The sequence below is a fragment of the Nesoenas mayeri genome (assembly GCF_963082525.1).
Source record: "Nesoenas mayeri genome assembly, chromosome: 2".
NCBI lineage: Eukaryota > Metazoa > Chordata > Aves > Columbiformes > Columbidae > Nesoenas > Nesoenas mayeri.
This window is the reverse complement of record NC_137543.1, coordinates 60,222,378-60,249,879: the sequence shown is the minus strand read 5'-3', so window position 1 is coordinate 60,249,879 and position 27,502 is coordinate 60,222,378. Positions and strand designations below refer to the sequence as shown.

At 38.0% G+C, this 27,502-nt stretch overlaps 1 protein-coding gene across 1 annotated transcript; it reads right to left on the bottom strand.

The window, feature by feature from the left end:
• Positions 1 to 388: 388 nt before the first annotated feature.
• Positions 389 to 27,138, bottom strand: SOCS6 (suppressor of cytokine signaling 6). The gene is made up of 2 exons (XM_080339593.1): positions 27,056 to 27,138; positions 389 to 2,517 (listed from the first exon to the last, which is right to left on the bottom strand). The coding sequence occupies exon 2, from the start codon at positions 2,390 to 2,392 to the stop codon at positions 788 to 790; it is 1,605 nt and encodes a 534-aa protein (XP_080195719.1). The 5' UTR covers positions 2,393 to 2,517; positions 27,056 to 27,138; the 3' UTR covers positions 389 to 787.
• Positions 27,139 to 27,502: the final 364 nt, after the last annotated feature.

The following is a 27,502-nucleotide window of genomic DNA, read 5'->3' as shown; positions in this document are numbered from 1 at the left end:
CAAGGCCCCAATACCGCAATTTCCTTATAGGTACTACACAATGACTTTCACAGACTTCTTTTTTTTAAAGGCCATTTTTAGAAGGACAGAATACTGAGACAAGAAGAAAGCTGAACCAACCTTCTCAAACACAAAATAGTGTACAGACAATACAAGGTTTAGGAGAAAGATTATTTTTCCAAAGATATGCTGCATAATCATGTTTTTACCATACAGCTCTGTCTATAAGTTCTAAATCAGGGCATATCTCTATAGAAATTCATAATTAAGATACTAGGAAATTGGTTTTCACATAGATGTAAATTCTGTAATTTAGAATACCAATGTTTTTTATTCACAATCATTTTTTTAAAAACAGGCTATTTTAAAGGAAAAAAAACCCATTCAACAAGTTTCATTTGACTTTTACTTATGGTTGAATACACATGAAATGTGCTTTCAATGCATAAAAATCACAGTGGATAGCAGCAAAGGACTTGGGGGAAATTAAGGAAAATTTGATCATTCACATTGTGATTAATCTGCACATTGATGAAAGATAGCTATTTCACACTTCTAAAAATAAACTTGAGATCATTCTTAAAAAAAAAAAAAAGCCCCCCAAAATACACAAAAACCCCCAAAACAAACATAAATCCAAATGCATTACTTTTCTTTTACACACAAAAATGAAATATTTTTATGGCAGCAAAAGATTTTGATAATAATGAAAGTCTGTAAACTGTAATTCAATCTCTTTTTGTTGTTGTTGTTCCCAAAGTGCAAGATGCAAGATTCCCATAAGCTTTCAGTAGTGCTTTTCCTGTAAATAATCCTTCATTTTGTTTGGCAAAGGCAGTTTCTGAATCAGGTCTATTCTGGTGTACTGACGTATTACAAAACGACACAGGTATTGTAAAGAACGCACCTGCATAAACCGAGAGACCGGATTTGTCAGTCTCACTGGGTAAGTTGCAGATCCAGGCAGTCGGGATCTCGAATAGCAGAAAGCTCCATTTTCAGAGTCCCTGATTGAATGTTCAATTAAGTCAACTATAGACGTATGTCCCTCCACATCTGGTTGCTCATAAAAGCTAAACCTACCATTTGAGTGTTCAATTCTAGTGTGAAGAGTTTTTCCATGGGAACGAAAACTCAAACTTAAAAGATAACGATCATCAGAACTATCTCGAACAAGAAACGAGCCATCAGGCACATTAGCTAATTTTCCCTCTGCCTCCCAACGTGTAATGGGGCCCCAGTACCATCCTTGTTTTGCAAGTTTTTTCAGTTCTTCTGTGAGACTTGTCACAACCATAGGACCACTGTTCTGTACAGAATCATAAACTCTTCCAACTCCAGGGGCAGTGTTAGGATCAAAATTCAAATGGCAGCGCACACTTTCAGCCATGTGGGCATCTGTGCCATTTAATCCATTGAAGTTCCTTTGGATTTGATTATTTTGCATTGGAGGTAGCAAAGGTGAGAGTGGAGGGACATCACTATGATTAACTCTTGGGCTTTGCAACATGACTCCTGTGGTACCAATCAACAAACCATTCACTGTCTGGTCCACAAAGATATCCGGTGCAACAACTACATCCTGATCCACTTGGCTCTCTTCTTCATGGAAAGCATTTCCCCCCACTTGAGAAGAAACCGTTGAAACTTCCATGGGTGAGGAACTATCCAGACAGTAACTACGTGATCCTTCCAAAGGATACATTCCCTCATCTAAAGGCACAGTATACTGAATGTAGTCCTGAGGCATTAATCCAATAACTACAGGCACATGTTCATCAATATGAAGATGCAAGTCCCCATTCTGAGATTCCGTATTTTTTAATGCATTGTTTTGTTCCTGGAACACGTTGTCTGACTGCAAGTCATGGAAGTCCTTTCGAACGCCATTCAGTGCTGGGCTGGGATTAGAGGAATGGACCAAGGCCTTGACTTTCACTTCCATTTTGATGCAAGTCTCTTCCGAATTTGTAGGTCGAAGGGGCCATGGAGTTGGACTGTAATGGTGATTACGGAGGGAAGTGGATCTCAGAGGTCTTTGAGCTCGCACATCTTTGAAGGTTATTGGAGCAGATGAGGAAGAAAAGGTGTCATCATCTGCAGAGCTTACAGATGGTGTGCTGCCTTTGCCTTTCTGTTTTTGTTTTGCTGAAAGCCTCCTTTTTAACGTACCCATTAAGCTTTCACTTTTTGATCTATTTTTGCCTCCTTTTTCATCTTCACTATTGACTTCACAGCTAGCCAAATCTTTACCATAGCAGCTGCCAAACAAGGAGTCATCTTTTCCAAATTCACTCAACGATGGCTGCTGAACCACTACAAAGTCGCTTTCATCTTTACTTTTATTTAAGTTAAAGGACTTGCGAATTGTTTTGAGACTAATTTTCTTCATTATGACAAGTTACCAAGTCTGGCTGATCAGCAGTGCTTGTGGTGATATAGCCCTAACACATGCAGAGCAGCTTCTGCTTCATTTATGTGTTTTATCCAGCCTCATTTAACTTCAAGAGCCATTTCCTAGAAACAAATAAAAAAACAATTAACTTCACAAAAGAAATATTTTTAAAATTATCTATAAGGGTTTCCACCTCTCCAAACAAAACATAAATTGCAGTACTCAAGTGACGATCATGAAATCGAAGTAAATAGAGAGAGTTGATTTGGAAACCAATCAGACTCAAAAAAATGAATCTGCTAGATCTGCCTCGGAGACTTCCACAACTTCTTTTCCTGCTTTTAGCATGCTATTTTTAAAATATACACACACATTATATCACACTGATAGGCATCTATATTTAATGCACATATATAAAATTTTCAAGCACAGAAACATGCCTCTCTTTCAGCAGGCTCTTAAAAAAATTCCCACTAGAATACCTATATAAGACATTCTATCCAACAGGATTCCTAGATACAGGTTAAATTGAGATTAGTCCAAAAATCATGGTCTTACAAGGTCATACGTTACACAGAAAAGTTGGGCATTATTGAAATAGCTACATAATTACAGGAAAACTAACTCCAGTCAAAAAATAGAGAGGAACTAATAACAAAGTAAAATCTGTTTAGAGCAAACCATAGAAGACCCCTCCTTAACTTCTAGGAAACAAATGTGATTTCCAAATCCTGTTTTAGGTATAGAGGTCACATCACAGGCCATCCTTGCCTAGTACTATTAGAGCTTTTCTTCCTCCAGTAATTTTGCCAAGACTAAGTGGGCACATCTGCTCAAGTCCCAGATAACTTCTTCCACCTGGCATCTTCCAGAGTCAGGTATCCACCCCCTCCATCAGTTTGTCTGTTCAGCTTGTTTATGGTTTGGGTTTTGTTTGTGGGTTGGTTTTGTTCGTTTGGTTTTAATTTTTAATATCAGTTAGACCTTCCAAAGCAAGCAGTTCTGCAAAGAGGGAAAGAACAAGGAGGGAAAGAGAAGAGACGGAAGTTGCTGCTGCCACATAGATAGGTACTACAGTTAGTAGCAGCCGTTTTGCACGTATGTCCAAATACATGTTATGTTAGAAGCACAAACTGCGGCAGATGAGCCCGGCTCCAGGCTAAACATGGCAAACTGGAGGAGTCCAAGAATCTTTCAAGTCATACTCCAAATTTGGGGACTGAGAGGAAAAGTAAACAGCCCTTCTGTACACACTTCCCACTTTTCTCCCATGGTATCACAAAATAAGCAACTAGGAAAAGTGGTACAATTAACTGAAATAAGTTTTATCAACTAAACAATACAATTTTCTAAAATAACCATTCAAAAATTGCATAAAGGCATTAAGGAGAATGATTACTATAATCAAACAGCAATCCATTGACCTTTATTCTTGTCCAGTCCAGCTTTTGCAGTCCTCAAGTACACAAAGGCTAAAAGATCTTATCCAAAGTAAACTAAAAGACAACGTAAGATTATGAACTTCAAAATACCTTGAAAAAAATTAAGTAAAGCCCTGCTGCTTGGCAGGGGGGGTGAACACTGTTCTCATAAGCAGCAGAAGCACTAAAGCTAGATTTACTTGGATTTGTATCCTAGTTCAGTCTTCAAATTTTCTACACTATTTGCATCACTCTACCTCGAAGACTCATTCTGCCTTTGCCATAACCTCCAACATTTCCCAAGTCAAACTTCAGCGTGTCTTCAGCTCGTCCAGTTTCCTTTTTATCTAGTTACTAAACAGCACTTTCCTTTCTCTCAATGAGAAGAAACTGAAAGCTTCCTCAAGCTTCCTCTTCTGCCTGTAAACTGATTTACTTGCCATCAGCAAAGAACAAACATGCCCTAAAAACTTGTTTACTGAACAAAAGACTAAGAACCAACTCTTGTTATAAATGAAAATTAAATCCTTAAAAAAAATACAAACAAACAAAAAAATACCAATCAAAAACAAAACCACCCCCCCGACACACACACACCTCACAAAAAAACACACAGCCCCAGTATTTTATTAGAAGTTCATTACTTATTTTCCACTCCTAACATGTCTCCTGTGGTATCTGGAGTCCTGACACCTTAAAAACTGTATTCCACTAACAAAATTGGAAGATGATACTAAGATATGCACATGTATTTTCAAAGGGTAAGACATTACTTTCGTTTTCCTTTTCTTATAACAGATGCATTCAGAAGTGTAAAATTTCATGTTTTAAAATACTGATATTTAATATGAGCTCCATATGTTTGGAATAATTGGGAAATATGGAAGTACTGAAAACCAAACATGAGTAGAATATATTTAGTGGGTTTCATATGCCTGAAATCTGCCATATCAGAGTAGCTGACAAAGTACAGTAATTAAGAAAAAGCTAGATACCGATAAAGGGAGAGTTGTTACATGTCAATTAAAAGTAGACTTAAAATGCCTTGTTGACCTTATATTCCTAAACCATTTGGATTTCACTGTCTTACCAATTCACAGTACTCTTTTCATTGTATGCAACTAAATGAACTTTTGTATCATTTTCATTGTATGTAACAAAATGAGTGAAAAATATCATTTCAGGATTCTATGCTGCTCCTAAATTGACAGAGTGTCTGTCCATTTGATAAATTTAACTGTGCCTTTGTGCATATATTCCCTGGGAACACTCACATTAGCCACACTTGTGAAACCCATAATGTTTTCCAACTGCTTCTGACAGACATCCACAAGCTGATACTACTTCCACTGTAAGAGATATATTTCCCCATCCTTGTGGGAAATGCATCATCCTGTTTGCAATTCCTAATCCTAAAAAACCAAGTATGAAATAAAGTCTCCCTTCTGAGCTGGGAATGAAAACAAAAGAACATGATCACATTGCTAACTGGGGAAACAGTATGTATAGAGCCCCAAACTGTCTTGTTAACCATTTTTTTTTTTTCCAAAATATTTAGTTACCTAAAATTTGACTAAAAGATCTATATCCATACACTTGGAAATGTAGAATTTTCCACTGTCTGCATCTAGAAGAGCTGAAACAGAAGAGCCCAGCATGCATCCCTTCCTGGAATACAACAAAATGAGCTACTCAACTTCTTCACAACCCTCAGCACTGCAATAGCTTCATTAGTATTTTGTACTAATTATGGCACCACCGAAGTCTCCCACTGACGTGCTCTTCCAGTGCCATCTGCTGTGCAGCAAATTCAGACAGCTTAACTGGAGACACCTCTAGAAATTCTGCTGGCAGGTATTTGCAACTATAAGCAGACTCTGAATTACACCAAGGCACGGTGGCTATGTAGGGTGAATTACCTGGAACATAGAGTGAAAATGAGAGATTATTCAGACCCAGAAAGAGAATCAAATGTTAACACACAGAAAAAAGTCAGAATGAAACTGACTGAACTTCTGCCACAAATTCTGCATCTTGGAATCTTTTAAATTATGCAGGTTGAAAAAACACAGGCCTCCTGACAAAAATTACCTGGACTACCAGATTACTACCCAGCAAACATCACGGTCCCTTTTGTGTTTATAAAAATAATCAGAACTACATTTGCACATCTCATTTTGAGGTGAAGAACCACATGTAGTAATCACGTAAAAATGTGAAATTATTAGTGAAGACATTTAAAGCCAAAACTAATCTACAGGCTACTTCTCAGAAATCTAAAGAGCAGGTCATGCAATCATATATTGTTATTATAGTGGCCAGTACCAATTTATTAAAAATTATGTAAGCTGAAACCAAAAAAAACAAACAAACAAACAAAAAAAACAACCAGAAAAAAAAACCAAGCCTGTGTAAACCTAGTTTGAATATTCAATACGTCAGAGTAGTTTCTGTTTGATGCTACAAAGTGGTTTTAATGGACTATAATCAGACAGCTATCTCAATTCAGTGTTTGCAAAAGTACACCAACAAAAAGTTTGATTATTTATATGGCCTTTGTTTCTTTTTCACAGTTTTAAGTTAGGTGCGCTCATTTCCAGAAACAAATACTATAACCAATGTTGCCAGAATACACTACTACAGAAATAAAACAGTGTTAACTTTTAAGAGCTGGGACGAAAATCATGACGCTGGAACCATAGAGCAAAATCCAAGTCATGGTTGAAAAAGAATTGGCTTAAAAAAAAGTCATTACAAAAATGGCTCAGAACTTTTAATCTGCACTGTTTCAGATAACTTAAGACTTTCCTAAAATAAACGTTATCTGCTCATTTCTTTCCACAAAGTGAAACAGTGAAGAATTAAACTTCATATTTTTGAACACAGAGCTACATTATTCCTGAGAAGTCTGGCTATCCATGAGAAATACATAATCTTTATTCTTATACTGAATCGTAGTAAGACAAAACATTTACAACTTCATGTTAAGCAGATCTCCTTCAGAACATTTGGCACAACTGAGCATGGTGCCAAACTGAAGAGAATAATGTAGACTAGTTGAGGAACAACCATGGAAAGTATGTATCTGGAGATCTGGAAGTTCCAATTTGACAAAAAGAAAAAGCTTTTTCACCATGAAGAGAGTCAGGCAGTAGAAGATGTTCCCCAGAGAAGTTGTGTAGTCTCTACCCTTGTAGGCTTCTAAAATCCAACCATGCAAGGTACAAAGAAACACTGCCAGATCTCAGGGCTGAGAGGTTAGATGTGAGACATCCTGAGGTCCTTTTTAAACTCAATTATTCTGTGATTCTATGACCTTAAAATTTGTAAGCTGTCTTAAATTTAGTTAAATGCAATATTTTACATTTATTTTTAAGAAAAGTTCATGTTTGAAAATGCCTAGGAACTTAATGTAAAATTTCAATGCAGTACTACAGATTTGCCAACTATTTCTACTGTTGAGCAGAACATCCGGCTTATAGAGAAAATGTAAAAGCTAGAATTAACTGCAAATATTGTACTACAGAGTGTTTTTCTTCCATAGAAGCATAGCACATATACTTCAAATGTATTGCATTTTTGACATAATTATTTATATAAAGAAAATAACTAACAATACCTTGAAACTGGAAAAAAGTTCCTGCATTCCTGGGGCATGATAAGCACCAGTTTTTCATTACAGTGAGATAATGAAGCCTAGTCTCATTATCTGCAGAAATATGAGGTGGTGTTCCCCTTCTGCCACCGAACTCTCACTGAAATATATTCATGCATTACTTCGAAGGGAGCTCTAGCAACAGCATCTTAAGATAACACAGATTTCAAGTGCTATATTTTGGAAATTCCCAAATATCTAAATTTATTTCAGAATTCCTAAATCCACTGATGTAAATTACTAAGAAGTTGTTCTCCATACCTGTTCCTGTTAATTTTACTTTAATAATGAAGTCCATATCACTGAAAGGTATTTCTTCAAAGCAGTAACAGACAATATTGACTCAAGATATTTCCTTCTATGTACTTGAAGTTTCAGTCTATGTGAGCACAAAAAACACACATAAAACACTCATTAAGTAAAAACAGATTAAAAGAGAGATTACATACCTATTTCAAACATCATCAGTTTCTGATAGAACACACACGCACTACATGGCAGCTTTCAGCTTTCTCATTATACATGCCAGTGGCATTCTGAAGATGGTGATGTTTTTCCCTTCCCTGAACTTCAAGTAAATTTCTACATTACTCTGTAACATGAAGAGTTTTTAAATGAAGTAATCTAAACTCCATCTCATACTTTTATATCTTGAAAACAAGAAAAAAGGTAAATGGTTTTAACAGTAGCTTGCTTTGTAACAGGTGAACATTGTTCTAATATAAGATAATACAATTGTGGATTGTATAAAAGCCCAGCCACTCTTACACACCTGCTTTTCTAGTGAGTGTGAAGAAGCTCAGATGCACACCTTCATATAAAATTAAAACAAGGTGTATGAAAAAAAAAACAAAAAACACATAAACCCACAATTATAAGCTCATCTGACAGTACTTTGTACTCTTAAAAATTCACGAGTACTTAAAGCTTCCTATTTTTAAGCTAGCTAATCAAATGCCTGGAAACAGAGTACATGTTATTCACCATAAATTTAAACTTCCACCCTGCAAGATGTGAACAGCTCAAGAAAGTTAATTTAATAGGCTTTACACAAATAAAAAAATTTAAAATCAACACACAAAAGTAAGTAATGTAATTTCTTTTCTCTCCCCCCCCCCCCCTTTTACAAAATCTTTTTACAAAGCCTAAAGGAAAACCAGTTCATGGACACTAGTGCTCTAACACTATAGTCACCCTAATCACTATTAGCAAACTTTAGCTGAGAATAAGCAAAGTATGCCTTTGGTAATAAGCAGAAAAGTGGGGTAAAGTAATAATGAAAACTTGACAAAGAGATTTTTCTTCAACACCATTAGTGGAATTAACTGCATGAAGAAAAAAAAAAAAAAAAAAACAAACCACAAGAAGTCCAAATATCTTGACTACTTGTCTCTGGCCTGCTGCTGAAAAAGGATGTCCCTTAGTATCTGGTTGGGGTTTTTTTGTTTCTTTTTTGGTTTTTTTTCTTTCCTTTAAACACTACTCTCTGCAAGCAGCCATGGATTAAGTCCTGTTCTTCTTTCCCATATTTGGTTGTAGGATAGAATATTTCTATCTGATTGGTAGTTTTCCTCTGGGGAGTAACTAAAGAGTGTTAAGTGGCATCTCTGTATTACAGTTCATCTGTGTATATACAGTCTTGTAACTACAATAATCTCATCACTACAACAGCCAAAACCAGCTACTAACACCAGCAGTCCTCACCCAAGGTTACATCTCCCTTACACAATTGATTGGGGCACATGTCTCTTCCTGAGCTACCAGACACTAATCTCTGTATTAAACTGAAACCAGCACCAGTTGATATCAGCTGGTATCTGCTCAAGAACACACAACACATTGCAATACCAATATTGCTGCTAGACTAGGAAGCTCTGGGGGAGCTGGGCGGGTGACAGCCGGAACAGGAACCACTTCAGCCGCTCCTGCTACACCTCTCAGCAACTAGGAATCAACACACAAATAGGGAACAAAGCAGACTGTACTTCTTATGTGTTTACTTAAAGACTGGTGCAAGTACCACCTTTCATCACATTCTTTTAAGCAGACATCTGTAACTAAGTGTACTCCTAACAAAATTTTTCAAGCACAGTGAAAAACTACAGGGAAAAAGAAAGCCACAACTTGGCTCCAAGACCCTGATGAACCAACGGTGAGGGGAAACCAAGGAAACAAAAATAATCCAGCTGATCAATGTATGCCAAGGCACTGAAAAAGTGAAATATTTTTGCTGAGTCAAATTAGAGAAGTCAAATAAACCTGATGTATGTAGTCCACGTGCATTCATTTCATTGCAGAAAATCTCAACTGCTGAGTGCAAATAAACCTTTGTTTTTCTTTCTCACACAGCTGTGCAGAAGCAGACAAAGAATGAGAATAATGCTCAGGCTCAGTTTTCATTTCTTGCTATTTTACAAGACAGCAGCAGCCACCCTTGCAGCAGGCTGTCAGCAAAAATTCCGTTTAGCTTCATAAGCAAAGGTTAGATTTCTTGGGAGATGATGTACGAGAATTCCTTTCCAAGTAAGGGTCTATCCCACTTCAAATTGACAGAAGGTGGACAAACCAAAATGTTTCTTCTCACTTGTAAGATATGGTGATACCCTCAGCATAACAACAAAGACGACCTTATGGTTATCTAAGATATTTACGCAAGCTCTTAAACCTTAATACTGCAAGACTGCAAATGCTCTACAAACTAACTTCTCATTTAGCAATAAAGGTCAAAATCGTGTTCTGTAAAAAGGAATATTTTTTAAAACAATTTTGCCATAAGATTGTTGTAAAGTTTCCTGTAGAAACCAGTATACAATTTATAATAATACACAGCCTTTGGCAAGTAACACACTCTGTGCCTACTTGCTGGAGAACAACAGAAGTGATTGAAGTTAATATAGTGAAAACAAAATGAAGAATGGGAAAAACATTCAGTAAAAAGTGCATTTCTGTATTTCTTTTTATGAAGAAGTATGCACAAATGCCTAAATCCTGGAATATATGTTAAAAAGGATATAACCTATCTAGTTGTATGCATGCAGGCACCAAAATCCAATTCTAAATGCAGCTTGTTTCTGAATCCCGATGCACTTCGAAACGTAATTTTAGAAATGCTGTCCAGCCATTGAAGTGTACACCAAAAAAGACAGAATAAACCAGACCATTCTCTCGAAGTGATGTTTGTGGTCAGCAATAATCTGACCATTCTTTTAATATTACTGACTAAATAACATAATTGTGAGAAACAGTTTTGCAGCCCTTCCCAAAAAAGGAAAGAAAACACTTAGCAAACATGCAACAGCTGAATATTACCACTTCATAGTGACTTGTATTGATGTTGGTTTCGCTTTCAAAGTTTATGTCTGGCTACTTCAGGCTAATGTTTCTACAGCAAGTAGAGAAACACTGTGACTGCGTGCAACTTCCAAAACATGAACAAAGCCAGCTGAAAAGGGTCTGCTGCTGACAGGTATTTTGATGAGGAGACATGAAACAGGCACCATGAACAATCTTTCCTACAGAGCTGTCAGAACAGACATTCAGCTTCTCAGGCCAAACCCCTGCCACCAATCAACCCTGCAGTACACAAAGCACGTACCGAATGGGCAATACAGAAATACGCTGCTCAGTGAACAAGTGTATGTGCTTGTCTGCATCCAGGAAAATAATGCCAGAAAAGAAAGGAAAACACTGGGAGGGGAAGGAGGAAAATACAGGAAAAGTAACAGAAACAGAAGCTTTGTACCATATTTCCGCTGAAGATTATAAAGGTCTACACACAATCACCACATACTTCAGTATACTACTTGCTGGTATAAACACTTTTTTTTTTTTTTTTAAATGTAGGCATTCTCCCTAAATTATGAGCTGTTAATTTGGTATAATCATCATGTTTGCTTCTGCCTGTCCAATTCATTTGATGTGAAAATTAAAAGAGAGGCAATAGCGTTTACACACTGTAGCACCAAGCAAGTACAACTGATAATCATCGTCATGCTTCTTTTTTTTAAGGTGCCACATGGGATACTCTTCTTGAGAAGCAGAAATAAAAAAAAAAATAAGCAACATTTCAGGAGAGCTATAAAGTCACATTCATAGAAAACAAATAAACAAACAAAACACAACAACAACCAAAAAAATACATACCAAAAAAAATACAAAAACCAAAAAGTCAAGCCTAACTTTTACTTTAAACAGCATGCCAGCCACACTATCTAGCCAACAGCTGACTTCATAGCATGTATTTGTAAAACTGGTTATGCTGACCAGCAAGTTGTAAACTGCTCACCTTCCCACTTCCATTTATGCTTATCTGACAGACAACTAGAAACATGTAATTGGCCTTTGTTCCTATAAATCAGATTCACCTGCCAAAGATATGGAAAACCAGAAAAAAAAAAAAATCTGCAGAAGTTATTTCAAGGTAATACAACTATTTTCAAAATATCCAGAAGAAAAAAGAATCTTTGTAAAATTAACCCAACAACTTATAAACTACATTAAGATCATGCTTTTCTTCAAACAGTAATACAAATGTAGTTATATGTTCCACTAATAAGAAAGAAATATTGTTAAACTCTAAAAGAGAAATTTATTCTACAGAAATTTGTCTAACATACATGAGCTAAAACAAAATCAACTGCAACAAGTTTTTTAAATAGAGACTGGTTTGAGAATTCACTATACAGAAATAAGTGGATTCTGCTTTTCCAGCATATGAGGCACAGTCACATGCTACAACTGGAGAACCTTTGCTTAAAGTAAGATTTATTCTCCTATTTTTCAGCTTCTCTAGAAGGCCTGAACAACCAGCAATACACTGCTCTTGTACCCACCATTCTGCCTTGGATCTCAGGACTGATGATGGCTGCACCTGTGGCTTCAAATTAACCTCAGCTGGGTTAGTTTCTGACTAAGGCTGAATTAACCTTTGAATTCATATGAGCAGCTAGGATCTCCAAATTCTTTGCAGCTATCACCCCCACCACTTCTACCATGCCATTTTCAATAATAATAAAAGCTTTCTTTCATTTGGAGATAACACTCTATCCTCTCAATTTAAGCTAAGATGCAGCAAGCCTTTATAATGCAGTTAACCCTCTACGTAAGTGGAAGAATTAAGTGGATTCGTTTATGGCATGAGGGGAAAGAGAACACAATGCCTCAATTAAAGAGAAATAAAAGCAGAAAGATCTTTCCCACAGCGTTTGCGCACTGTTCACACATGGAGAGAAATCTCCAAGGATGCCAACAAGGAAGAAGCAGCTAATAAGGACACTCCTCAGAATCATGGAGAGGAAAGGACTAGTCACTGGTTTGGGACTTTCTTCACTAAATTGCCCAGCGAGAAATTCAATGTATTTTCTATACATACACTACAAAGATCCCACCATTCTCCTCCAGACCATACAAAGAGGTTTAATATCAATACTGTATAATACTTGGCTCCTATCGAGGCATTCAGTTGCTATACAACTCAAAGATTTAATAAGTTTCAAACCTGCAGAGATCCCTACTTCCGTGGCTTTGCTTTTTTATGCACATTAAATCACTTGGTACCTTTACTTTCTAACAGTGGAAAATTTTGACAGAATACAAACACTGACAACTGATATTATCCTTTTTCCCTGGGTGTGCAACGTGACAGAAATCTAATTTTTGTGAAATTCACATTATTTTGTTAATTCATTTTTTATTAAAGACAGACATCTTTCCAAAGTAATAACGAACTGGTTTACTACAAACGTACACAATTAACACAAATAACAGACATACTATGACAGTATGTGCACCCATGAAGTATAATGTATTGAAAGAGAAATAGATGTTCAGTGAAACATGAAGTACCTGGGGTGAAAAGGCATTGGCTACATTTAAATAACAGTTACTTTTAGTCAACCAAGGACTTTCCAATCCATGAAATAATAACTAGATAAAATACTATAACACAATACAGACTCAAGAAAATGAATTCCCTAGGCACTTCCCAAAAGTTTAGCATTATATTCGCATTCAAAGACTGCAGTTTGTTTTAGCATTTCTTCCTATATAAACAAAGCTCAACCAATCAAGGCTCCGTCTGTGTGCCCTGCAGCCCCTTCAGGGCTGCACAATGGAGTTGTATCAAATAAACAGATAGGTAGTGTCTCAACTGAGAGAGCAGCTCTAGCAAAAATCCATATATTTCATATATCTATTAAAAAATCCAAGGCACAGACATTTCTAAATATAAGAAAAGCTTTTTCTGGAGCTCAAGTGTCTCCAAAACCAAGGAAGAAAGTGGCATGAAACAACTCCATTCCTCACAGAGACACGTTTCACAAAACTGTTTCGTTGTAATGATACTTAAATCAGTAGTTAGTAATAAAATAAGTCTATATGAATAAGCTGTTGGTTTTGTTGTTTTGTTTTGGTTTTTTTTAAATTGGCTAATTTAAATTGGCTAATTTAGTGTCAGTAACAGAAAAAATGTTTACCTCCAACTCTCAAGATATCACCCATGTTCATTAGAAGCAAAAGTGGTTTGCTACTGCGATTTGTTTTGAACTTCTGATTAGCAGTTAAAGAGAGAAAGGCTTAGGTGATACTTTTTATATCACTGTGGTAATAGAACACTGGCAAAATATATTAAAAATTAAAACCATTTTCTATGTATCATATTAATTTAAGAGTCCTTATTCCCAACGTGGTCACTAAGTTCCACTAGCAACATTATTTTCTTGAAAATTTAGAATATAATCAGTAAAATAATACCAGACAACTTCTATCAGTGAGTAAAATCCCTTGTGTTTTCCCTCGTGAACAACAGCATATTGAGGAAATTCATTTTGTATCCTTTATCTGAACTATTTATATAGGAAACACAACAAATCATTTCATTAAGGTCTAAAGTTCAAGAACTCAGAAGTTGAAAAAAGCCAGAAGAGTTGTCTGAGCAGTTCTCCTCCTTGCCTCACATACAGAACAAAAATGTTTACATTAATTTCACTCCCCACCACCCTTTAAAATGTAGGGTCCCATAATTTACTTACAGAATAATAATTAAACTCCAAATTCCAGAGCTCGCAGACAGAATTATTGGCTTCATTGAAAAAACAAACTTTTGCTGTCTCTTTATCTGACACTTAAATGTTAATGCACAGGCACTCAATGCTGTATTCAACACTTCATGAGCTGGAACACTGAGAGCTCAACTTCCACTCTTTAAGATGGATTTGTAGGCTGAACAACATGCACAGTCAGGCCAAATTAAGGTCATTTAATTCTGAGACCTGCATTCTGAATTTTCATAATGCGGGGGTTGACTTGTTGAGGTTTTGAGTAAATACCTACTTAAATCTGAAATATCCTCCATCTCTCAATGTAAGTATAAGATGACAACAGAACCAAACTAGTGCAACTCCAGTAGTTGATTGCAACAGCAAATTGTCACCCACTGAAGGAGATCAGGTAAAGCTTTCAAGGGTTTGCTGACAATGCAGGAATAAGACAAACACAAGGCCTTGGGTTTCATCATCCTGTGGAGATATACCCAACCTTTCAAGATACCTTCTATCACTGTCCTCTATTTAGTCATTATTCAACTTCCTGACTTTCTTTAAAACTTTACAATTCAGCAGATATTTTACAAAGTCTATTCAGACCAACTGCTTCATCTATCAAAGAAGTAAGTGAATGAATCACCCATCTTACAGTACAAAGAAGTATCAGGTAACCAGAAGAGGATCAGAAGATCCATCAGTGATGTACCTCTAAAGGAGTTAAAAATACACAGGGAAAAAAAAAAAAAAAGAAAGAAAATAAAAGAAAAAACAAAACACAAAGAAACAAACAAAACCCAGCAAGGTACAGATGAGGGGAGGAAAAAAAAAAAAACAAACACACAAAAAAACCCACAAACAAACAAAAAAGTCCTCTGTCCCCTAAAATGACCCAACACCCTCCAAGATTATTTCTAAACTATTAATGAAAGTGCAACCTTCAAAGAAAGTAAATTCAGAGTAACAAAGAGGCCAACGGTATTTTTGTTCATTGTTTAAGCTTTATACAACACAAACTCCTGAGTTTGCTAAATTGGTGTCTCCCATGAGGCACAGAGTATTCTCACAAGCCCTACCACATTCTGCTTGCAACACAACCACTCTGAGGCTGATGACCTGCTTTCCAAAAATAAAATTCAAAGCAAATTACATTTGGCAAACTGCAAAGGTCAGAACTACAACCAGTCACCTAAAATATAGATAAAACATCTGATTTTTGTCCAAATTCAGACTTTTTTCAGTACCTAAGCATAAGCAACTCCTCCAAAAATCAACAGGATTTGCATTCTAGGAGAATCAGGTTCCTTAAGACTCTAAAGAGATGAGCATCCTATACTGAAAAAGTTCTTCATCAAAACCCTTCTCCCTTCACATACACAAGGCTGTCTATTCTAGGAAGTACCAAAATTTCAGAGGGATTTTTATTTTTTTTTTTAATTAAAAACGCCTAAGTAGCCCTTAGCCTTATTTTTGCATATAAAAGCAGAAGTACTTAGTGTTAGCAGATCTGTACCAATGAACTGCACTCTACCTCCAGGCTACACCTCATGGCTACGCCTTCACCTACCTCCTTAGTCATATTCTCAAACTGTCCATCATTAGCTCACAGAATCATACTCAATAAAATGCTGAATAACCTCTTTCTGGACATCATGAGAAATGCATGAACAACCACAGTATCCCTCTGCATCACATAAGAAGCTTGCAGCAGGGGAAATCTAACTACAAATTCTAGCAACTTGGATAGCAGTCCTAGCCATTGTGGAATGGAAATTCTTACTTAGTCTTGATTAAGATACTCTACTGTGCAGAAGCAGTTTCAGATACAGGATGAATTGGGCCAGAAAGTCAGGCCCAGGTTTTCCCTCTTCAAGCCAGTTGCCTACTCCACTGGGATGAGAAAACATTCCCTTTCTTATTCAGCTCAGTTAATACTCTGTAGAACAGCTTTAAAAGAAGAAATAGAAAACTTTTCGCACTACAGAGAAGCCAAGAGGTTGTTCAAGGCAGTTCTCATACAGAAAGAAGTGGAGAATTTATTTGGCTATCTTACATTCTGACTGGGGGCTCTAGTTACCAAGCTGCTACAGCTGTATTTTATATCACTGGGACATACTGCTTGCAGTCTATGAAATCTGTATGTGCAAATGACAAGGGAATTTTTTGCTATACTTTTATATTTAATTTCGTATTTCATTGCAGATAAATTTTGTTTATCATATGATGCTAGGCCCAATGTCCACCGATTACATGGTTCCCAATAAGTAACAGTGACAACAATATACTTCATTATCACATACTTTGGAATCCATTTTAAAGGTAAAAGAGCATTTTTCCTTACTTCAGGTGTAAGGAACTCCCTCTTATGTAGTCATATTTGTACCTCATTTGTATTCTGGAATACCTATGCTATTTAATAAGATGCAGTTCAACTGAGACTAGTATTGGGTTTGGTCTAGGCTCTGATAGTACTTAATAGAAGGGAAAACTTAATCCAAAGCGAAAAGTTGGCATAAATAACTTCATCAGAAAAATGTTATGAATAACTTCTTCCAAGTGAATATAATTCTGTCATAAAACTTGTAGGATTATGCGTTGGTAAAGGTTCAGGCTGTCAAAAATGGATCTGGGTCACAGTAACAGTCAGATTCCTCCTCAGCTGTCTTACTTCTGCCCAACTAGTTGAAGCAGCTGTATGTACAATACTAGACTAATGTCCATAGGACAAAGTTTGCAACTAGTAAATAAATTAAAAACACCTACTGGACTCCAGCAGGAAGGGAAAAAAAAACAAAAACAAACAAAACAATCAAAGTTGGAGTCATCAAGATATGTACACTTTATTAAGCATCTAAATACTCATTAAAGTTTATGTTAGATCTAACAAAGTGGATTCTAATCAAATATTCTTGGATAAACACAGTTATGAACCTAATAGCAACAAGAACAATACAGGCAACACTCACGACCACAATTAAGGCCACTGGTAGTGTCATTCAGTCAAGTGTCTCTGGCCAGGAGGATGCCAGAGCACCAGTGAGATCCTCAGCTGGTTTGTCCTAAAGCCAGCTTTTATAGAGTTGCTTTACCTATGCACAACTGCTTACAACTGTGATCCGAGAGCACAAGAGCAAAACCGCAATCCATCTGTCAAAGAGACACAGGAGATCAAAACCATAAATCATCCCTCAAAGATACAAGGGACTCGATTTTCGTTTCTTGGAATTCAAGGTACAGAAAAGAGAGGGAGGGGTGGTGTCAGTCATAGTTTGTAGAAAGGCTTTATCCATAAATAATAGTTACTAAATAGACTTTTAACTTCATGGTGTGTTTAAGCACCTGTACTTTAAACCTCAGAGAACCACCTCATCTAGAAAAATAAACATGTTCCACATTACTTAAGTACCTTACACAGTCTTGTTGAATATACATAAATCATAACATTAGAAGTACTCTAAAAGGAGGTATGAATAACTTTTGTCTTTTTTAAACCAAAATATTTTTTTTCTGAAAGTGAAAATTAAAACTTCAAGTGACTTAGTACCTCGTACTGATGAAGAAACTTTACAATTTCCCATTAAAAATGACATTGGTTTATGTAGTAGTAAAGAGACAAAGTGATAAACACTACAGAGTCTTTCAAAGAATGGCAGTCAAAAGTTAGTACAACACAGAAGCAACTTAATCCACAAAGTTAAAAAAAAAAAAATTAATCCAATTTTCTGAAAAGCTAATAGTACATGGAAAGTGATTAATTATAGGGGATTTATTTGGTACATTCTGAAGTGGAAAAAAAAAATGCACTTCTGATGGATACAAGACAGAATTTAAATGGCCTTTCAACAACTGATCTGAAAATAAATCCAAGTGTTCCTTTTGCTTGAAAAGTCTATTCCTCCACAATTTGTACTTAAGTGTTTACCATAAAATTACCAGCTTTGATAATATTTTATAAGTACACAAGCTCCCTATTTCCTGCATCTTCATTTTTGAAGTATTCCACTATTTTAAGGTCCTCTAAATACAATCAAATTTGGAGGGGCTGAGGGATGGAAAGGCTCATATGGGTTGAGGTTTCACCCTTCCAAAATTCTAAGCACTGAAAAACAGATTATTTAAACAGATATACTCACATGTTCACCTTGATGAACCAATACCTAAATAAACAATAATACAATACTTAAAGCTACACTACTGATTCTGAAATCAGTTTCAGAATCTTCAGAATCAGAAAATTAGTTTCATGCAAAACAAAAGGGTCATGTATTGTCAGGTTTCTTAGGAGCACAGCATGCAAAAACAAGATTGAAGAAGGCTCATAATTACGTTCTCTTCTCTTTTCTACAATTAAAACTCCAAATTATTTTTATTGCAATCCTTATTTCAATATATTCTATTTCCAGGATCTCCAGTATTTTCTTTCCTCCCTTGGATTCTATGTGATTCATAAGCAAGCCTGTCAACTGCTAAACAAAGTTAAAACAGTTTTAAAGCTTTCTGAAAGAATAAAACCTTAAGAAAGACATTTGAAAACTATCCTTCTCAACTGTCATGATTCTTTAAAGTGAATACTCCTCCCTTAGAGAAAGTTAGTACCTGTGTCAAACCACATACAGGAAGATTAGGTTAGGATCACTGTCAACCTCAAATCCAACCAATTTTATACACAGAATGTCAAATAGGATTGGCTACTGATTGGTCAGTCTTTCACGGTCAGCAACACAGATCCAATCAGTGAAACAGAAAGCAGGGTTTATTCTACAGACAAGCTAGCGCAACACAACAAACCACAAGGAAAAGGAGAGAAAAAAAAAGGGGGGGGGGGGGGGGGGGGGGGGGAGGCGGGGAGGAGCGAGGGGAAGACTTCCTTCTTTTCTTTCTTTCTGTTTAAAGATCAGGGGATCTTCAGTCAAGTGGGTGCCCAAGAGGGAAGCTCTTTCCTCACAGAGTACCTCTTGTAATTAAGCAGCCACCCCTGGAAGACACTCTGGCAGTGGAACCTGGATCAGCAGCATAGCAGTCCCACTCGGCACCTGCCCTCACAGACAGCCTGGCTGCTCCTCCAAGGTCTAAGGACCCACTGCAGAGAATAATCCAACTTCTGCATTCGGGAAAGTGAGAAAGTAGAAACACATTTTATTTCAAGTATTTCCATCTCCACTTTCACTGGGAAAAGGCCCAATAAGAACAAAGAGTTAACTAATTATCTTCTTTATGATTTAGAGCCTATCCATATATGGGGAACAGGCCACACAGCTGTGCTCAAAGTACTGTCAAATAAAACAAGGTAAAACACCAGCACAGAGAGTATTATCTCTGTCTAACCTCACGAAATTACTTTATTTCACTTAAAATAGAAGGTGAAACATTAAATACGTTTACCTGAATTCACAGTCCTTTTAAGTCCAAGGGGTGCTTTCACAAAAGCACATATATTAACACTGCACAACCAGTGCACTGACCAGAATGGGAACATACTTTTGACTGCATGGGCAAAGCTGCTTAACCACCCTTTTTTTTTTTTTTATGAAATCCTGATTTGTCAGAATAACACCTTTTTTAGGGGACTATACCAGTTCTGACAAAGCTTACTCTACATGCAAATTTTCTAATTTTGGGTCAAAACTAAGGAGACTCTTAATTATTCATGATTAAGATCAGGAACTTTTCTTCCTTCTACTCCTACACTCTAATCACCTGCAGACAGAAATGTCTCACTACCCCAACCAGCAAATCTGATGGAGAATATTTTAGCTAAAGTTTTTAGACATACACTGTTTTGCCCTGATGCACACTGGAAGACTTTCAGTTTTAGTTATGTTTGGGGGTTTTTTGTGGTGGTGTTTGTTTGTTGTGTCTTTTTGTTGTTTTTTTTCATTTGGTTGGTTGTTTTTTTAATAATGTTTAACAGAAGCAGAAAATTTTCCACACAGCCCTAAACAATCTGATTTTGCTAATATTCAGTCCCAACACAGCAAATATTAATTAACTGTGATCAGTCACTTAAAACCATAGGACCACTCATTGTACATTATGTTTATCTTGCAAATGAAGAATTGGGGCCTTACACTGAGCAACTTCATCTTGGTGTATAAATTCTTGCATGCAGGATCAAAGATAACGTTTTCACTGTCTACATGAAGTTAATATGCTCTATGAGATTTACACAAACTCCAAGCCCTTAAGATAGCTTTCTCCAGAGCAAGGTCAAATTTCTGCAGACAGGAGTATAGAAGCCCAGCTGCGAAAGCTAGCTAAGCTTGAAAGTTCAAACATGAAAGAAATAGTCATGTACATGCACACTGTTTTTTCTCCTGTTCTCTCCGACACAAATTTAAACTTATACACACTATAAATAAAACTAAAATCTGTATTAGTCCAGTTTACAAAGAGAGTAGACATATTTTTTCAGTGCAGATACAGAGAATTTCCATTCCTGTTTTCCATGTCACACAAAATCTAAAACACAGCAGATTCCAAAAAGCATTTCTTTTTTGTAATACACAGGACATTTGAGTCAGTATTGAGGTAACAACAACTTGCCTTCACAGTCTTCTTTTGAGATTAGACTGCAAATAAGACGAGTGCCTTGGTCAGTATAGACTCTCTTTTATCCCTTGTAGTAAAGGACTGTGGAATATTTACATCTAAGTGTTTTCCCAGGTAACTAGATTCTTTGCACAAAATCATGCCAAAGGCCTATGGCAAGCCCTTTATTACTTCTCAACATTACTTACTAATAAACAACAGCTCTTTCTTTCAATAGTCAAGAAAAGGAGAAAAGTCAATGTTTCAGAGAGCACTGCATCAGCATTCATTTGCCTGTGTCTTCCACTGAAGAGAGAACAAGGAGGAGGAAAAAAAAAAAAAAGCCACCAGGCATCTACCTTACACAGAGCCAGACTTGAGATCTTATACATAACCTGGCAACTTGTACCTCTGAATGCACAAACCAACTATTCTGGAGTCAGTCACCTCAGGCTGACCAAAATTCCAGCCTGGAAAACTTGCCCAGTGCGGGTTTCACCCAAACCAGTATGTCTGCACAAACAGCTTCTGTTAGTGAGTCCGCCGAGAATTCCTCACTCATCCAGTTCCCACCAGCTCCTGAATGAAGAGCGCCGTCCTGACAAGCTGCCTACACTGTTTTTGGAATAGCTTCCACAAATCTCATCCTGGAAGGCACACCTTCTGTAATCAAAAACCTTTACCTGATGCCATTCTTTTTCATTTCTCTATTTCAATTATTAAACCTTCTAATCTGATACCAGATTACCAACCAAAAGAGATTCCAAAGGTATTAAAACCTGTTACTGATGCCAAAAACACAGTTGGCATTATAGCTTGTAATTACTTGGTCTTGTAGCACTTACTGCGACAAAGTCAAGGGAGACAGGATTCCCTAAATCACAAGCAACAAAAAAAGAAATAAAGCTTGACCACTGTATCAGAGATGTCTTGAGATCAAATAAACATGCTTCGGAAATGTTTGGAGTAGCCTACTGATTTGTTGTCAACCTTTTTGAGGAATGCAGACTGCTTTAGAGAAGGAAAAACAATCACCTACTCAAGACTCCTACAAACTGCTGTTTTAGCACATTTACCAGAGAACGCGAAAATTAATTAAAAATAAAACTACTCAAGAGAAACAGAGATCACACACTGTAAAAGCAAGTCTGACTGGAACCTCACCTTCCAACAATTTTGTCATCAAATGTAGCACTCTATTTATTAAGTTATACGGAATATCCTTAAGGAACAATACCAAAGCTTTTAAGCCTGCAATCTCAAATCCTAAAAATCAATTTATCTACTAGTCACATTTACTTTATTAACTCAAGACCACCAAATCTTACACAAGTCCTCTTACAGATCAGTATCATATACCATCCAAGTTGAATAATACAAATACAGTTGCTAATTATACACTGCACTGGGAAGCAAAGGAAAACACCACGTATCTGTATGATTTAGCTAACAATACATATAGGTTCATTTTCATTGTTAATGTTTTTTAACTAGAGACCACTTAATGAACTCTTAAAAAAACCCAAAACAAAACAAAAAAAAACACAAAACAAAAACACCAAACTAACCTCTACTATTTACACCTGGCAGAGAACACAGCTCTCATCCAAAACTGTTTTATAGCAGTTTACAGAAAAATTATTTGGTGTTTATAACAACAACAACAAAAAAACCCCATATACTTCACAAACCTGAGATTTTTTTAGAACTGCCAAGGTACCACACTTGGTAGATTACAAAAGAAAACAATGTTTCACAGACGACAGGAAGCTTCTGGTGCTCTATGTGCTCTATATATATGCAATAGGAAGCAATGTTTGGAGAGTAGCACCTGGACAGAAATCCATACATATTGCATCCTTAGGTTGGGGTTACCTGCAAGCAAAGAGATTTTTTTCATATTCCTTCACCAGAGTTTTAAAGACAGAGGCACAAAAACTCAGCCAATGTTTCTGCGTTCATGGTACACAAATAAAGACTTCATTTAACTTGCACAGTTTTCTTGGTGATTTAGCAACCAAGGAACAATTTTTTAGGCAACATGTGGCTTACATCCTTGTTATAAATGAAGATAACTGAATTTCTCACTGTCCAAAGTATTATGTGAACTGTTAAGGACACACAAAAGGGCCAATAATTTTCAGAGTATTTCATCTTAATATCTTCCAGAAGAAGATTTCATGACAGATAATAGCCTAATTATTTTTTTTTTTTTTTTAAATAAAAATATCTAAACCTGGGTCCTTAAATCCATATTAGACTTTAATAAATAGAAATAAGATTTGCCATATGCCTCAAAACTTCCTGAAATTATCCGGAGTTGTAGATGCTTATTGTTTGCATGCCTGTACATGACAAAAACAGGAGTCAGAAGATCATGAAAACTGCTAGAAGAAAAAATTCGGAGCAACTTTTATTTAAGAAAGCTTAAGAAATCAGAGAGCTAAATTTCTAACACTTTGATGCGAAAGTTTTAATTCTCACAATAAGCAGACTAAGTCAGACTGCATCATGTTGTCTTTTCAAATTCAGCCATTGTAGATTCTAGCAAAGTTTGTGTAACCTTCTTTATATATTTGATGTATTACACAACACTTTGCATACAGTCAGCTTTCCATTTTCATCCAGGGCAATAATGCAAGGCCAGCTTGTTTTGGTTTTGACCACCAGAAGAGGCTGAAGTAGGTAACATGTTTTTGTTTTGATAGCTTAAGATCATTTAGCTATAGTGAGAAAAAAAACCTACTGCAACAAAAACCCCAAAGCTACTAATTTTTAACTGTTTGTTTCAAAACCAACTAAACTATTTTTAACACGGAAATTTATCCAACTTACATAGTACAGAGTTTTAATTCAGAAATCAGTTATTTCTAGAGGTAAAAGCAAAAATATCAACAAAAGAAGGAATCTACTGTGTGTCGTGAATCTTTCTCCTCTGCTGTATCAGAAGCATATTTGAATGGTATGAAGTTGCTTTTTAAACGTGGACAATATTCCATTACAAACACACTCTTCTTGTTAAAAAAAAATACTGTATGTAACTTGCCATCTGAAATCGTCAAGGAAAATTTTCAGGCCAGTTGGCTTTTTTTTAAAGGATAATGCCCTACCTACTACTATTACAAATGTATTGAGAGGCACTGGGACAGGGGCTGTAAGAACTTGGGAGCTTTTAATCAGGTTTATCTATTGTCTTATTGTCTTCTGAAGACTGACATTTATTTCCAGGAAAATAAGCATACACAAAGATGGAATTAAATTAGATCTTGGCAAAATATAAGGATAAGAAACATTACCAGATATTGCTATTTCTGTTTGTGTTTTTTTATTTGTTTGGTTGGAGGTTATTTTTAGAGTTAAAAAAGAAGAAGCTCAAAAGTTCTGTATTTCTTTCATTTTAATACTTTCTACTACAAAATATACAGTTAAATTGCATAAGAAATCTCTGTTCTGCTTTTCAATCCCAGTCCTAGCCAACTTATACTCAATAAATTTTAGTATTTGCATTCCTCAGTTAGGTTACATTTAATTTTATACTACCTCTGTCTTATTTTCTTCCTTGGACCATCACAACCACTTGAGATACCCCCTCTAATTAGCTGCTAACACACATTAAAGCACTATCAACAAAACACTGAGACACACACCACAAGAGAACAGTCTCCTTTCTATCTACTTTATGTTATCACCTCCCTACAACACGTTGTACTACACAAATACTACCAAAATAGTGCTGTGTAGGCCCAGGAGGGCAGTAAAGCAACAGCAAATAAAGCACTTGAGTAAGAAACGACCCTGGACTGTGGCCTCCGTTTTGCCAGCAATAGTCTTTCAAATGTTTATGTTCAAATTACTGTATGACTATGAAGATTTCATAAGGAAGAGCAGAAAGAATTCACTTGCTTCCTAAGAAAAACTCTTCATTAAGAGTTCACTCTCTTATTCCAGCCCTTCACTGCGCTAGGGAGAGGGAGGAGGTGTAATCTACTTGCAGAACAATGCAAACCAAGTTACCATTTCTTCAAACCATCCCTTTCTAAGAGTAACACAAGGTGTTCAACTCACCTTCACAATCTAGGGTCAAAGAAATTGACAGCATAGTATAAATTAATATACGTATTTTTTACATTTCAGTATATCAAGTTCTCAGGAAGTTTAGGATTATCCATCATGACTCCTGAATCCATCCAAACACTTTGATGCTGCACATATGCAGTGTGATGAAGAGAGGTTCACAAAAGCTCAGGAAGCACCACAGTGTTTCTTCTTAACTATTCCATAGCCTTGCAGTTTCCCAGGAAGTTGGCAAATGCAGGTATCACTACATAAAAGTACACTGTGACCATTCATACTTTCAAGGCTTAATTTCATTCAATTTTAATTAAAAAAAAAAAAAAAAATCTGCTTAAAGCTGAAAATCTGGATATAGGGAATACATGCCTGATTAAGCATACAACAGGTGAACCTGCTTTAAGTCATTGCTTAGTTCCAGCCACAGTGCAATACCACAACACCAAGAAATACATAATAGGAAGTGAAGACTCCATTCAAGTACTGCTTAACACTTCATGAATATAAGCATTTTGAAAAACCTAAAATTTGCCTTTCATAAGTTGCACATAGAACTGTGAGCTACGATTACTTCCTTACTGCAGAAGACTCCAAAAATACCTACACATTGTCCAGTGGTATAAAGTCTTCCAGCAAAGCTAAGTAATTTATTTCTGTAACTATACTGAAGCTTGCATACTTTCTACAATCCAATGATGTGTTTATTAAAATGAAACAAAAATAGCGCTATTTTTTCCACCCAGAACAGAAATGCAGATGCATTATTCCTCAAACATTTGTGCAGACAGGAGGCCCGCAGCAGGCATTTTTAAACTACAGGTGTATTTCAGAGGCTGGGCATAGCATAAGCATTCCTGGCAGGCAATAACAAGGGATTGGGACCTAATAGCAAAAGGGCACAAGAATTTTTTAAGAGAAGCTTTCCCTGATTGGAGTATATTCTGCAACCAAACTCTTTAACAGAGTTACCTACTCCAAACATACACACAAAAAAACTGTTCCAAACTACGATGATTTTGAAAATATAGGAATATGAAATAATCAAGAAGGCAGAAAGACAGGCAAAGCACCTCAAGTCATAGAAGCATCATTCTCTGCACCTCTTAAAAATCTCAGTGTTCTGCAAAGGCTTTTTTCTTAAGCAAACGAGTAGGCATGGGCCAGGAACAGTTCTTTTCTGAGACAAGTGGCAACATCAGGCAAATAGAACGTAAGAAGCAGCTTGAAGAACAATGAAAGCCAGTAAAGTTTGGGGGGACTGTGTTGGTTTTTAGTTGAAGTCAAGTTTTTAAGTGCCTCCTGTCACAGCCTTTCCCTCGCTGGTCCCTTCGGGAGCCCTTGGGACACCCTCACCTCACAACAACGCTACACCCGCTGCCCCGGGGCTCCCCAGCCGCACAAGCCCCTGCAGCGGCTGCCCAAACCGCCACCTCCGGACACCCGCCCTGCTGGAGATGGGGACCGCACCCCCCAACCCAAAACTGAAGGCGGGTTTCAGGGCAGGTGGATCAGCCCAATTCAGCTGCCCCCGGTAACGGCACGGGTTGGAGCGGGGTGCATTTGGGCAGCTGCCCAGGGGAGGAGGGAGAGAGGCAGGCGGGCCCCACCGCCGCGGCTGGCGAGGGCGAGAGGCCGGCCCCGGTCCCCTCCTGTCACGGCGGGGGCTGGGCAGCGCCTCGGCGGCCCGGGCCCGACAATACTCCCCGCCAGCCCGCCCGCCTTGCAGGCCGCGCCGCGGCCCCGGTGCCTCCGCAGGGCCTGGCGCCGCCGCAGGCTCGGGGAGCCGAGCAAACAAAGGGAGAGGAGGCCAGGGCCGCGGCTCGGGAGGAGGGCGGCGGGCACCCGCGAACCACGCCGTCCCCATCCGCCGGCTCTCCCTCCGCGGCCACCGCGGAAAGGGATAAGGGGAGACGGGCCGCGCCGCGCCCGTTGCCCCGGGGACGCTCACCCAGCGGAGGCCGCGGTGTCCCGCTTCCAGCGCGGGCCTCTCCCCGGGCACCTGGGCGGCGCGGCCCGGCCTGCGCCGGCATCCGGGCTCGGCGGCGAGCAGCCTCGCGGGGCGGCGGAGCGGGACTCACCGAGGAGGAGGAGCTGGCGCTGCTGTTGCTCTTGCGGGGCCCGGCCCGGCTTCGGCTCCAACTCCCTCCCTCCCTCGCCGTGCCGCCGCCTCCCTGTTCCTGGCGCCGCTGCCGCTTCCTCCGCCTCCTCTGCCCCCACCCCTCCGTCCTCGGAGGGGCGCACGGGGGTGGCCGGCCCGCGATGGCCGCTGCCTGCGGCAGGCACAGCTCCGGCTGCGGCGCCCCCGCGTACAGCCCGGCGGGGGCAGCGGGGCCCAGGACACCCCCGCTCTGTCCCTCCGCCTTCCTGCTTGACCCAACCGCGCCCGCCGCACCAG